General features: G+C 35.2%; 1 protein-coding gene across 8 annotated transcripts in view; it reads left to right on the top strand.

Annotated features, from left to right (window-relative positions):
- The window catches only part of lrba (LPS-responsive vesicle trafficking, beach and anchor containing), a 283,633-nt gene that overhangs the window by 192,726 nt on the left and 75,178 nt on the right, over positions 1-15,729 (top strand). For all 8 annotated transcript variants that reach the window (XM_015344622.2, XM_069188464.1, XM_015344620.2 and 5 more), the window contains exons 40-43: positions 5,744-5,861; positions 6,622-6,724; positions 9,472-9,587; positions 10,531-10,643. In XM_015344622.2, the coding sequence (XP_015200108.2) occupies positions 5,744-5,861; positions 6,622-6,724; positions 9,472-9,587; positions 10,531-10,643 (450 nt within the window). The remainder of the gene's footprint in view (positions 1-5,743; positions 5,862-6,621; positions 6,725-9,471; positions 9,588-10,530; positions 10,644-15,729) is intronic.

Raw genomic sequence — 15,729 nt, forward strand, 5'->3', positions numbered from 1 at the left:
GTTGGGGCATTTTTCAATTAAATTTTATTTATTTAAAAAAGCTATAACCTCAACACTGGCTTCTTTTGTGAGTAGTTTCTGGAATACACAGAAACAAAAAGTGTTTAAAAGTTGGGGCAGCACTTGACATTATACCTTCAAATTGCACGCAGTAGGTATTCAAGATTAGGAAATGTTTAACATACAGCATAGAAGACCAAGTGCAAATAAGTTATGAATGTTGAAATTGTAGTGACGTGATTAGTGGAATACCACAGGGAACGGAATTAGGACCACTACTTCTCTTAATTCTATGATCTAGGTCCTGACATAGTGTGTAAAGTAGTCAATTTAATAGATGATACTCAAATAGGACATTCTGCTGTAGGTGCAAGGATGACCATTCTATAATATTTTAGACAACATTGTAGACTAGACAGACACCTGTCAAATGATATTGTAGTCAAATGCATAGTGTTTTATGCAGTTAGCAAATATAAAAAAAATACTTGTGAGAAAGCCTAAGGTGTTTCTTAACTGCATAGGAAGAATTAATATTAGGTCATATACTTGAAAGTGAATATTTTAAATCAAGACATGTTATATTAAAATGATGCAATGTACTAATAAAATCACATTTTGACTTATGTGTACATTTCTGGTCACCATGTTAAAAAACAAATATTGTTCTGGTATGAGTCCAAAGAAGGGCAAACAGATATATTCAAGGGATTAAAGGAATGTGTTGGACTGACAGATTTAATGACCTGAATCTTTTTTGTCTTGAATGGAAAAGACTATGAGGCGGCCTGATTAAAGTATTCAGAATCCTCCAGGGCACTGACAAAGTCAACCCAGTGTACTTCTTCAGAATCAACAGTGAAACACAAACCAGAGGACACATGTCCTTTTTCTGGGAAGTACTTTTAAAACTGATGACAAGAGGCATTTGTTTTTACACAGAGGGTTATGGGAGTATGGAGCAAGCTAACCTGCCATGCTATTGAAGCTGTTCTTGGCTTCATTCATGAAAAATGCTGGAAGAACTAACACTAGAAGCTATCATTTGTTACCTTGTATGTTTTCTTTTATACCTACAGTATGTCAAACATAAATGAGAGATTTCATTGACCTGGTATCATGTGAAGCCTCATGGGTTCAAATCCAAGCATGATCAGTGACAGCAGAATTTTAGTGAACCTTTGATCCAGATTTGCATCTTCAGACCTTCAGATCAGGGCATTGATGAAGAATGTTATACCCCTGGAGGTGATTGAGAGAGCCTGGGACATTTTAGTCTGAATACATGCATTGTTTTTTTCATATTTGTCCATCATAATTCTTTGTATCAATACATATTTTTTTCTGGCTGTACGTACACAATTTGCACACTGATTCAAATGATGGTTGTACAGGGAAACATTACAACAGCAAAATTTCACATTTAAAACTGCCATGTTTGTCCTTCTTTCATTAGTGACCTTGCAAGAGCTTTTAAAAGGAAACATGCAATGCCACTGCAAATTAATGCCAATTTCCTGTTTGTTTTTTGTGATGAAACCAAGCTTCTACAGTGTGTCGTGATCCAAAATGCATTTGAAAGACTTCCTGAGGTGACCATTCACTACTGACCTCGTGCACTTCCTAATTTATACTTACAGGAAAAAATATGTGATAATAATTATTGCTAGTCAGAATAACAATGATTGTGGCACTGTAATTCGTAGGGGTTTATTGGTACTCGTAGGTGCTTTGATAAGAGTGTTTATAGTGCAGCATGTCAGTCATGAGCTTTTTCATCTTTCACTTAGGATTATGGGGGAAGGTAGCATAGTAGAGAGTAATCCCTAGCAGATACCAGCAGCTGAAATTATTTACAAGCCAGGGGCTATGAGGTGCATCAGTCCAGCAAAAATATTATATTACAGAAAAAGAATTTCAGATTGTCATAAATCTGTCTGCGCTGAGGAGAGCTGAATAAAACACTTTCATGTCAACAGTAACATCAATTTGCTCTGTAGTGCTACATGTATCAAAAAGTGTTCTTAAGGGAGCCTCAGAAAATATCAATATCATTGGTTAATATAAATGAAATTAATTTTTAAAGGTGGGCTAAAGGTTGACACCTGAAAAATTGCTTTACTTTGCAGAATAGAAGTCTCTGTCTTCACGTGAAATTCCAGGTCAAAAGGCCAAGTAATTTTCACAATCGTCTGTGGAGCCAGTGAAATATGGACTTCATTGTCATCTACCCTCAAAGCGAAAACATGACTTGATATATCATTTAAGTGAGTTTATTATCTTCATGAGGGCAAAGAGAAAAATGTATAAATGCTTAATTGTTCTTTTCAAGTTAGTTGTTAGCTGCAGATTGCATTCATGTCATGTATTAGAAAACTCCCTTTCAAAAGCAAATACTTATTTTTTATTTTCCTCCAACTTGAGGGTTTTCTAAATGAGTTGCAAATCATCTGGCTAGCTTTTCATTTTTTAATATCTAAGTGTGTGATGATGCCCTGTACAGGACAGTAGCATGGAGCAAGGCCCTGGATTATAGATGGGAGGGTCGTGCATTTAAATCCCATATACTTCCCACAGATTGCTGTATAAATAGGTCTCTTGGTATTCATTGTAAAAGGGAATTTGTCCTCAGTTGAATAATCTGGTTAAGTAAAGCCTTACAAACAGTGTAGAACCGCAAAACTATTTTGCTTAATTTGTTTTTAAGTTTATCTAATGAAAAAAACTATGTAGAATGTATTTATAAAATCTGTGCTTCAGGAGTGTTGTGTTATTTCCAAACATAAACATGATCACCTGTACAGTAGGTGGAAATAGTTGTTTCTGTAGTGATAGTTGTGAAGATAGAAAGAGTGGCTGTATTTGAGCTTGACTTTGCAGATCTGAAAATATCTATCTGAACAGTTTAAAGGTTTTTTTAAGTACTGTGCAGATATGCCTTTAGATACTTTTTATGATGTAAATTAAAAGATCTTCATGAACACATGCTTTTAATGACATACAGTATGTTGCATTTCTTATCAGTTGTTTCAACCAGATCCTTCTGTTTTGTTCATTTGGACCACATTTTAACCTGTTTTCCTTGGATTTACAAGTCATGTCAGCAAGTGCTGTTTAAACAGGATTTGAATCTTGTTCATATAAACTGGATTGTATCAGTTCAGTGTAGTGCTTTACTACATTAAAGTGTACGAGTGTAATAACAAATAGTTGGTTCAGATATATGGAATTACACTTTTTATTGGAAAGGGAACATACAGTAGTTATTTTTTAGTTTTACTATTTTTTTAACTGTAATTTTGGCTTTGATTTGTATATTGTATATAAAGATTTTGCCCTTGAGTGTGTTGTAACTCTCATTTGTCTTCTAAGCTGCAGTACCACCAGTCAGAAAATGGCTAAACAGCTACAGGACAAACTATCAGCTTCTCCATTTCACACAGCTTTGCAACCTATTCTTGTACAATGCAGAATGTGATTATGCAACTCTCCAATAACATTTAAGCAGATCAAGTTAGGCATCACTACAGGTATTCTTCATATATATATATCTATCTTTTATAGCATTTGTTTGAATATTAAACACAAGCTTAATGTAATGGTTTATTTTCTAAAACATGAAGTCACTTTTTCAGTACAGAAAGGGTTTGTTGTTGTGTTGCCTTTTCTTGTGCACCTCTGGTCGCCTACTGAATGGGATCATTTAACAAACCAAATTTCATCTTTAGAAAGAGAGAGTGTGCAAAACATCAATTTAAAAACAAACCCCTTTCCATCATTTACTTTTCAAAAATGGGCATTTTTGATTTTTGAAAGGGAGAAACATTTCTGATACAATATCCAGACAGATATTGTGATGTAGTTTCCATGGCAACTTGCGCATCGGAGGCTCATACCTCTGTCTTGGGTACTGTCAGTAAAAAGAGAGCCAGAGACCTGCAAAGTCCCATAGATGGGCAGCTTCCACCTAATCCAGATTTAATTGAACTCCAGAGACTTTGAAGTGAAGCTGCCGAGCAGGCAGATACTATTCCAGGGAGAGATGAGGGCCTTGCTTAGCTAGGCCACAGCTGCTTCCCTCTACTGTCACCTTCTTTTAATGAGTACTTTAAGGAACTGTTATGATGAACCCTTGTGGCATGCTAACCTTATTTGAATATTTTTGATTAATGCCGGCTTCAGCGCAGTGGCAGGGCAAGTGCCCCACTCTGGTTGTCCCTTAACACCTTCATAATTAAGCTTTGAAATGAAAAGGCAAAAACTGAGGCAACAAAGAAACAAAGTGGGTTAGGGCTAAAGATAGGATTAGTTTGAATTGTGCAGGCAGACTAAGCATCTGTGTCTGTCAGGCAGGATGACAGGCATTGTAACAAGTTACTCTGACAACCGCTTGCTCCATGGAGAGATTAGGCTGAGTTCATCTGCAGGTTTTTGTTTAGCTTTAGCTGACAAAATGATACTTAACCTCTCATATAGGCAGCCCTTTGCTTTCAGAATTACTGAATATCAGATTAATGGAAGGTTTAGCACAAGGGAGAAACAACATCTTCAATTTATCCTGGTGTACTCTTCGTGCTGATTATGATTTCTATTCCATTTTGGGGACTCGTCGTTCACAGAAAAAAAAAAACATCCGAATGAGTCCGAAGAAGACTGTCTTGCCACAATAAATTATTAATGGTTTTAGTGGAATCTGTTTAAGTAGCAGCTTGAGTTGCTTTGGATGCCTTTAACTGTTAACCACGCAACTCGTGTTGCTATTAAATAAATCACTGCTGTACCTTTGATGTGTGTATTTGGTGTAAGTTAACATCTGAGAAACACTTTTTTAAGAAGCATTTTTTTCTGCTGCATAAGTTTACCATTCTGTTTTTCATTTGTACATTTCTTCAAAGTGTATATTTTATATTTCAGTATGAGTAAACTCTCATTAGATAATGGAGGGTGTGTCTTTGCACAGTACTTTGTTGTAAATATTTAGTATATTGTCAAAGAATTTGAATGTTGCTATGTGTGTATACATATGTGCATATGCTGTTTGAATATCAGTGTTTTTCTTTGAAAACCTCAACTTCCCAGGAACATCCTTCTCATCTGCTACTCTGGTTTCACTTCACTCTGTCGTATATTTAAAAAACAACAATAAATCATTTGTTTTAGATATTTCTCTGTATTTGGTGAAATATAATTGATTATGAAGCATGGAATTGTAATATGTAATTTTACAATTGATTGGTTGGTGCAGGAAAGCATTAGTTTAGTAGTCTTGCATCTAATCTCTTTTCAGCTGCTAATGATTTCATAGACACTGTGACTGCTTATGCTATAACTGAGAAAATTGAGAGAAAAATTATATTGATTTTAGTATATGTAAGAATTTCTTCAATTAAAATAACTTATTTAGACTGTTGTGAAGCTTAGGTTTTGAATGTAGTGCCCATGTTATTATGGAATATACAATGTCTATATTAGATATTTGTTTTTATTTATTTTGAAGCTTCAAATGCTTCATTTCTAGATTTCTTGACAAAATTATAATTAACTTAACCTGAATGAATCAGTTGATCTTCTAGCACTCTCCCCTGCCATCTCATCCCAATTTTCACTGAAGAGGGCTTATTCTCCGATTAGAAAAATCTCTCTTTCATTGCGGCTGATCAATAATATACATCAATCCTGCTTTTGGTGAAGATGCTTCATCTGTGTTTGATAAATGAACTGAAATGGCCTTTATGCCCCTTAGATTCTCGCCTATACTGAGGGACTCCATGGTAAATGGCTCTTCACAGAGATCCGAGCCATCTTCTCAAGGCGCTACCTGCTCCAGAACACAGCCCTGGAAATATTCATGGCCAACAGAAGTAAGGGAATCTGCGTTTTCCTTAAACTTTTTTTTCCACATTTTCAAGTAATTAAAAACCAAAACTAATCAGACTCGTTCACTAATGTAGACAGCTTAAGTTAAAGAAATTAGATGGTATTTTGCAGTGATCGAGAAGTACATTGTCGACACATATGTATTTCACTACATTTCTGTTGTTAATATTTGTAATACTTCAGAAAAAAAGTGTTAAATCTGGGTTTACAATGCATACGTTGCTTAACTTGTCATCATGAGGCCACACAATTCGCTTATACATAATAGCATTATATAATTAATTTGTTCCCTTTGTGTTTAATATACCTATATGCAATAAGTATCCATTAGAAATATATAATAGAGGATAATAATATTAAAAACTGCCTTAATACCAATGTGTCATATTTTCAATTTAATTCGATATTGTTGACATATAAATATACCATGATTTATCATTTGTAAATTATATAATAATATATGAATAAATATTTGCTAATTTATTTAGTGTTGTCCTGAATTCCAGCATTTTTTAAAACACTTTGTAATGTACTGTATTTTCAAGTTAATTCTTCCATATGGTGCTCACATAACTGTATTCATACATACTGGCTGGTATTCTGGAGAAAGAACCTTGGACAAGAATGTGATTTATTTGAAAGCTAAAGGTCTTGAAAGGGAACATCTATTGAAGATAAGTTACAGTCTGCAACAAGGCTGATAGTTTCCAAGTGTTTCCCCTACCCTGTTCTTTTTTTCTACAGCTGCTGTCATGTTCAACTTCCCAGACCAGGCTACAGTCAAAAAGGTTGTCCACTGTCTGCCACGTGTCGGTGTCGGAACGAATTTTGGGCTACCACAGACCAGGTAACTCCTGCAGAGAGTTTAATATAAGCAGTCCTCATTTACACTGGGTGAAGGGATATTTCAGTGTTTGCATTTTGGGATAGGAGAAAAGATAATTGCAGAGATGCTCAATGTTAGAATGCATGTCTTCACTAGTGTTTCTTCACAGTGATTGTGCCTATATCTCATTAACTCCAGCTGTACTTTTTTTTATAAACACGTTCAACCATTACTCACTTTCTTTTAGATGCTAGAGCAGGACTCGCTTCTATTTGAACACCCTCTATTCTGAATATCGGTCATGGTTTGCCTGTCTGAGACTGCACAAGTTACCCCTTATTCACAACTTGCTGTCACGGTTCAAAAAACAAAGAAAAAAACAGCCACAAGCGGTAGAAACAGGCCGCGGTAATTTTGTTTATACAGAAAGGTGAAGAGCGAGAATGTGCAGTTCCTTGCTTGTAATGTACTGTAATTACCAGCACACAAACAACATTGAATTTATTTATTTTTCTCTCCTGAAGTAAATAGTTCCGTGTTAAACTGCCTTCAGGGCAGAATTAGTTCATTCCTTACATCAGGGTGCTTTTATCCAGTTTATCCTGTGCTGCGATGTCCAGTGTGAATGTACTGTCTTATCTGTGTGAAAGCCAAGTGTTAGAAAGTGTTCCTTTCTAAAACATGGCTTTCACACAGCAAGGATTTCTGTAGCATTTTGACTAATATTATTATTTTTTTATAGATTGAGAATAAAGGGGATCCAGTTAAAATGTTTTCACCCAGATATTTTTGTCTGCATTCTTTCATTGCTATTATAGTCATAAATCATTGAGTATACTAGCTGAAGGGTAGGCATCACACACCCACTGTATTCTAAATGTGCTTTGGCGAAAATTTCAGATATTCTCATAGAAACAACAATGACGCAGTGTGACAATATCCAGTTATTTTGTAGTTTGAGTTCTGTCCCTGGTTTCATTCCTTAAGATGCCATTCCAGCCCATGAAACTGAGCAGGAAAAGAGTTAAGAGCATGGTCAAAACTTCAAAATGATCCTAATGACTGTAATCTCACACTCTGACAGTGATTAATACCCTAATTTTCTATTGTTTTAATTGGATTGCAAGTCATTTGTTTTAGGCCTTTCATACATCATGCCCCAGGAGCTAGAGTTTACACTTGGAACAGCAAGACCCAGATTCCCTGTTCACATGGCGAAAAAGGAACATTAGTGTTTTTCCTTCCTGTACAAAACATTATCCGAGCAGATTGGTTATCTTTAAAAACTCTTTGGTTCTCTTTCTTAAATCAAAGAAAGGCATTTTAAATACATGCAGCTAGTTACAGTCCATTATAATTACTACTACTCTTTTTTAAAATATTGTACTCATTACTATCCAGTCTCAAGCAAGTATACAGTAGATTGCGATGACAAACGTTTTGTATGTGCTGTCAAAGTCTCTTGACCTATTGTATGCAAAATATATAAAGGTACTATAGTTCCAAATAATAATAATAATTACTTACACTTATAAAGTGCTTTCCTGGACACTCCACTCAAAATGCAAATGTATCATTATTAAGCTATCCCAGTTTGGAAAAGCACATGCATGTTTTATTTCTGTGTTTTTCATCTTTTAGAATTGTCCTGTATCCTAACATTGTTGTATGCATGCAGGTTTCTCTATTCTCCGTGTTGCCTGTGGTATGCAGTGAAGTTTTAAATGTTCAAATGAGTGGTGCTTTTCCTATTTTAAACTGATAATTTTGGTAGTGATTCGTTGTGCTTTACAAATTAAGAGCAAGTCTAATCATTAGTGATCATTAGTCACAATACCTTGACTTAGATTATCTATTGTGTTAAAAATGATCATCCAGACGTAAGTAAGAATTCAGCAGAGAAAAAAAAAGGTAATGCTAACAACTTGGCCAATACATAGCTAATGGAGGTTGTGCCTTGGCACAGTACTTTGTTGTAAATATTTACCACATTGGTGGTGGTGGAGGGGAGTCCCCATTACCTGTGAAGCGCTTTGAGTGGAGTGTCCAGAAAAAGCGCTATATAAGTGTAAGCAATTATTATTATTATTAATTATTATTATTATTTAGTATTTTGTCAAAGAATGTGAAAATAAATCTCAATCATCTGATATTCCAAGCATGTCTCCTATTTATTGAGATGTGCTCATTAGTATATTATAGGTGACATGCTGGCTGTCTAAACATAAGTTTGTATTTTACATTTTGTTTTAGTAACAGTTTTCATCTTTTTCCTTAATCAATTAAAATGCTTGAAAGCAATGTCCTACTTATATTACATGAGATGTACAGTACTGTATTTACAGTCTTATAGTGCAACACCTGTGGCCTTGGTCCTTTTTCCTAATATAAGAGGTACAGTAGTCTGGTGTCATTTACATTGAAGTGTTTGCTATTACATTGTAAATCAGTCAAGACATTTGCAAATAACTGGAAATTACTGGTTTGATGTTTAATTTGTGTTCCACAATTAGTACAATAGTGAGCTTTGTGAAACCATAATTTGGGACAACATTTCAGTTAAATAGTACCAAATAATTATCTAATTGGCATGCTAATTAATGTTGCTAGTTTGCTTTTTGACTGTGGAGATGCATATTCAAATCTAGCTAATGCCATCCTCAAAATGCAAATGCATATTCAGGTGGTACTTGATTTAACTCTTCAATTCTTTACTGAACTGGCCAACGTACAGGTATGAGATTGTCTGCCTGATTATATTTCTTCAGGCGTATCTCTCTGGCCAGCCCAAAGCAGCTCTATAAAGCCTCCAACATGACGCAGCGCTGGCAGCGAAGGGAGATTTCCAACTTTGAGTATCTCATGTTTCTCAATACTATATCTGGTAAGTTACCATGAAGACGTGTTTACTCTGGCTAGCAGGCAGGGGTTTGCACAACTCTTCATTTTTATAAAAACTGTTTGGCATTTAGATTGCGAAACTGTGAATATTAGCATTTTGTCATCAGATATCTTTATTTACTGTAGATATATCTTTTATATATGTGTGCAGTATATGGGTAGTGACATTAGTGCATGTCTGATCAGGGGTCATTTTGTGACATGTGGCCTGAACCAATCCTCACTGTGATGTCACCTGAACAACTTGATGGTACTGGTCTATGTAGTGATCAATTTCTGTCCTGAAGGGAGACTTTTATGTTCCTGTGCTGCATTGTATTGTGTGCATATTATACTAATTACAGACGTCCTCAGAATATCTTTTAACACTAAAGTTGCCATTTATATTATGACGTCTTAGTTTTATTATTTTTTTTATGTTTAATTTGTAGTCAGACTTTAGCCAAGGTTAATATATTAAATGCTCTGACCACTCTGACCATTACAGCTGCCAATTATATTGGCATAATTTATGTGCTGCCCTATATTGTTTGTAACTTACATTAATAGAATTAATTCCTATATGTATACATAACTCTTCAGCTGTTAACTATGAACTTTAAGCAGTTTAAAGTTACTAATAAAAGGCAGAAAAAAATAATTGTACCAACTGGATTTTTTCCAGAGCTGATGTGGTGATTGATTGTGACATGATTCCTTTTGCACCTTCAGCTACCCTCGGATTATCCTTCTCTGTTGAACTTATATAATAATTTTAGGTGGTTATGCTTTGAATTTGCTTCGTGAAGTCAGTGCAATTTAAATAGAGGAATAAAAACACCATTGTTTCCATAGAGTGCTAATGATAGTACTCAGCATTTTTACTCTTCCAACACAGGTCAGGGAAGTGCTAAACTGAAGAAATTTATTTTTTCTTTATTGTCTAGGCCGGACTTACAATGACTTAAATCAGTACCCTGTTTTCCCGTGGGTTATCACCAATTATGATTCAGAAGAACTGGATCTGACACTGCCCAGCAACTTCAGAGATCTATCCAAGGTAACTTACTTCTAAGTTGTGAACAGCTCAAGGACTGGGTAATCATCTTTCTGGAGTACATGCTTTGCCTTTCTTGCTAGTTCTTCAGGTTTCAACCTGTTTGGTGTTGGAACTGCCCGGTGTTTAGTGAAAATGTTCCACAGAAGGATGTGTGTGGAAGTCACGCAGCTCAACAAACATGAGGAATATTTATAGTAATCTCCAGTGCACTTGAGGGTACTTGCTCATAACCCTCCTGATTGATCAAAAGTCATCTTGCAGTCAGATATAAACTATGAAAAGTTTTAAGGAAGAAAATAATATGATGCTCTGGTCACTTGTAAAACACAAGCAATTGAAAAAGAATGCGAATGAAACAGTGGATTCATGGTGCAGTACTGATGTTTATACATTTCTGTCTGTATTGCTGTTTTTTCTGTTTTTTCTTTTTTATATAATTATATAGAACTATTTGCTAAGAGTCTGACACTGCACACATTTATTCCATGGAAAACAAATGCATTCTCAGACTATGTCTACATGTCTGCAATATTTTATTAATGTTCTCTATAGTATTTTACTTGATTGTGTGCTGTTAGATGTGTTTTGCAAAACTTTGCACCATAAAGTTCGACGTTATTAATTTATTTTCAAATGGTAGCAGAGTCCAATTTAAAGTAGAAATAATTCTGTTCTAAAGCAATATCTAAAATGTACTCATTGACGAGAGTGAATTCCTTACGTTCTCTACTTTAGCTAACTTCTCATCTGGTCAGACAGCCATCTATCTCCTCTTTATAATAATCATGCTTAGAAATGTCCCAAATGTTACCTTACAGCTTTGATACCTGCTTATTAATGTGTGTATCCAAAGATTAATTATTTTCTATAAAATTTTCCATAAAATTCTGGTTTCTCTGAGCCGATAAGGCTGTTATCTTTGATTTTTTTGTAATTGATGAGAATCAAGTAAAGGTTAATTCCATACTGAAATATAGAAAGAAGAAATGCCTGGGAGGTGGTTCAGGCTCAGTATATGGCTGTTTAGATTTGATTCACTCAGATGTGAACCTGTTTCTTTGTAGCCAATGTATGTTGGTGCAGATCCCTGCTTGAACTATTTTTCACGTGTTTTTAAGAATTTCTGCAGTTTTTTTTCTTCTATGCTAGTCAAATATGGGCTTGCAACATTCTTTTCCTGTTTTACTCCCAAAACTGTATCATATTTGGTGTGTCACCACACTGTTGGGATTAATGGTTCATTGAATACTTGAACAACTTTCATAAGAGCATGTGGCTATGTTGAGCTGCTTGAGCACATTGTACAGGACCAGAGAGTACTGTCAGTGAAAGCAAACTGTATTTAAGTCATTCTGTGCATAACATTTGCAGTATTGAGCATTATTGTTATTTTTGTTCTTCTTAAGGAATAAGCTGATATTCAATGAATTTGATCAGTGAAAGACCTTTCCAGAGTCGATCAGATGTGAACTGATTATTTGCTGTTTAGTTAATCAAAACATCAAATGAGTTTCACAATTACAGGGAAATTGCTAGTGTATCAACACTGAATTTGGGTTCTAAACTAAAAAAAAGGAAACTCATATTCTGAAAATTCACAAACTTACTAAAATAGACCAGTTCACAGGATGTTTACAGCAATTGTTTTTGTGCTGTATATTTTTTGTTTCCAATCCATGTAGGAGAATATCAGCATCTGAATTCTAAGCTCATTTCAGACCTGTTAATCACCTTAAAGCCCTGATTAGTCTTAAGTGTAATTACATCAGATATTTGCTTAGAGAGCCTCCTCTTTAATCACAGGCCTGTGTTTCATTTTCCTGATACTGATCAACTAACTAGCAGTCTGCTGAGAAGCAGGGCTATTGCAGCTGAGATACCATAGCACATGGAGAAGAAAGCCTAATCTTTTCAGACCAGTAGAGAACCAATTTGCTTATGCTCTTTCATTGATATCTCATAAGCATCAGGTAGCAATGTTCGATAAAACCCCCCAAAAGGCACAGTTTACCTGCCAAATCAGCTTTTCGGTCTCTGGAGAGCAAAAAGAGAGAAAAAGAGAGAAAATTCCAGTTTACTTTTATACACGCACAGTTAACCTTATGTTTTTGTAATTTAATTGTGTACTGGTTCTTAGACATAAAAAAAGCATTGAACAAAAAGACCATCTGCATTCTTTTGTACATAACTAGATGCTGGAAAACGAAGTGCTCCATTCAAAGAACAATTATAAAAAAAACAATTTTTACAATATTCAAATACTAATATTCAGAGCAAAAATCAATTACAGTTATGTCTGTATTCATATTTTGTCCTTATAACCGTCAAGTTAACTTGCCTCATAGTTTGAGAGAGTTTTATAAGAGAGAAGGTAAATTTCTTCATTAGCTTTCAGTTTGTTTTGCAAATGATCAACGAGAGTTGTTCGCCACCTGTGAAAGCACTCGCTGGGTGCAGGCTGAGCTCTGTGATCATGGGTTCCGAGCCTGGGTCATGCCAGCCACGCCTGGGATTCGCACACAATTGGCCAAGTGTCACTGAAGGCTGGCTGGGATTAGCGGGTCAGGGCTCTCTTGGCTCTCAGTGATCCCTTCAGCCTACTGGGTACTAGTAGGTTTATGGTGTGATTGGATATGCCTTTGCTGTAATCTGCTGTGATTCTCCGGTACAGGGCTACACTGCCTACAATATGTTAAAAGACAAGTGGCTCAGCAGTGGGCATATTGCAGGAGTCTGCCTCATTTTACCCTGTGTGTGGTCGTGGGGTTTGTAGCTTCAAGCCAAGACTTGAAAAACACAAATTTTGCTATTAACACAAAAATAATGGGTGGTCATTTTTTAAAAATGAAAATGCTGATTAAAAGAATCTAACAGTATCCTGCTTTTTTATCGTAATACCATAGTAAGCTTTATTTTATATAGCACCCTTCATGCTACCTCATATCTTGGGGCCCTACTATAGAATAAGAAATAGTTTTTAACTGAATAGAATATATTGCTATTATGTAAAAATAAGATTTAGGAATATCTAAATGTGCTGACTGAATGAATAACCCAAAAACTAGTTTTAGACAAAAGTTGTTTGAAATGTAAAATACAATAACATGTATTTTGCTCTATGGAGAATATTAGAATTGCCCTGTACACTATATCTGCTGTGTATTGTATACAGTTAACAATCAAATGGAGTTATTGAATTTTGTAATGCAAACCCTGTTCTATGGCAAATATGGGCTGTATATGCAATTTGCATTTATTTTTGTGTAATTTAAACCTTTCCAACCTTGCCAGAGTCTGTAATAACCATAAATTGAGTTTAATGGAACTTGTTGTGGGAGGATTCAGGATTAGTTTAAGGCAAGGCGACAGAAAGGGTGTCTGCCCTCAACAAAATTGCAGAATAAATCATGAAGTCAGGCCATTAAGCACCTTTGAAAAGCGAAAAAGAATTTTATATTAATGGATTCCAAATACCTGAGAAGTAAAAATGAGCTATCTAAAGTAATTGAGTCAGCTAAAGTAAGCTTTTTATCCGCTGGATTTTTTTTTCCTGGGGGAGTGATTCTGAATAAGGTGATTTTTTTATAGAATGGGTTTTTCAGGTAGAACTTACAAAATCTTACAGGATAATTACCAGCAGCGATTCTGTCTATGGGTTCTGCACTGACACTGTGGTCTGGTTTTACTGCTCCTTTCAGAATTAAAAAAGAGGTTTGATATCAAATACTGTTTAATTTGCATAAATACAAACTTTGATACTAAAACATTATTTATAATGATAACATTGAGGACAGATTGTGATCACAAAAAATAACTTAATGAGAAATCACAGTCAACTCAGAAATAGTTTTGAAGTGCTGTTGTTTATTAACAAAAAAACCCTCATATAACCTAATTTAAGATTATTTTGCAAAGCAGGTTTACTAATACTTTTTATTCTAATGTATTTTATTCCAATTTATATTTAGGGCATTGGTCTATATATTACAATAATATACTTTGAATGGCATAATTCTGCAATGTTAATTTTGTAATGGTAATTCTGTAACTGTTGAAACTGTTGCAATTCATTTTTTCCACAAAGTATGTGTTTATACATTGTCTTTTTCAAAATACCAAATGTTTGTGGGATTTGTGGGAGTAAATTCCAGTATTTCAATAACATTTTCTTTTCACTATTTATTTTTTACAATCTTTAAATTTGAAATGGGAGTTGGAATTTGGAGAAAAATCAGATTGCAAATTGTCTACTAAATTGTTTACACTACATATAACAGTACAGTGTATTGTATGTATACATATGTATCTTAAGTGGTATTTTACTGTAGAATTCTTATTTTCTACATATTATATATAATAGATGTATTACTTTGAAAGGTATTGTTGACTAAATTGCTACATTTGTTGAAATCAACATTTTCAAAGCACTGTACCATAAGTAATATGGCAGTTTCTAGCTTTAAGTGTGTTCACACCTTTGGAATTTGATTTGAAGATTTTTGTTCATATAAATACTTTAATAAAAGGCCAGATTACAGAGGCAGAGTTCGACCCTGCCCTTGAATTCTTCAGTCCCACCTCCCTTTGTGCTAAATGGGCACTTTCCTTTGATGTGATGGTACTCCCTGCTGTGCTGATTCAACACTATCAGTTGTTTTCAAAGCACCACCATATTATTAGCTATTAGAAAACACTCTTAAAATGTTCCTGTTTACAAATCAGATCACACTTGACGTACGCTGGAGTGGTGCTCTGCCGTGCACTTGACACAGCTGGCCAGCCAGGAGGCAGGGGATGTGTTATCTTTCCAGGAGCAGACTTTCTGCCAACATGAGGGTGGCAGAAAGATGCCTTTCGCCCCTGGTTCCTCTCTTTATTTCTAAGCCCTCTTCTATCGATCGCAAGTTGCCTCTCCTTCCTTCTCCTCCAGTTCCCCTCCTTTCTGAAGCCATTTTTTTCTTGTTTATTTGTGCTTCATATTGACTACTAGTTTGAAACATGACAGCAGTAGCTGTGGCTGCACCCTTTTTTAGAGATCTGACAAGCGCAGCTCTGTGCTCAGTCAAGCTTTCACGCCCAAGGGAGG

Source organism: Lepisosteus oculatus, chromosome 1 (assembly GCF_040954835.1).
Source record: "Lepisosteus oculatus isolate fLepOcu1 chromosome 1, fLepOcu1.hap2, whole genome shotgun sequence".
Taxonomy (NCBI): domain Eukaryota; kingdom Metazoa; phylum Chordata; class Actinopteri; order Semionotiformes; family Lepisosteidae; genus Lepisosteus; species Lepisosteus oculatus.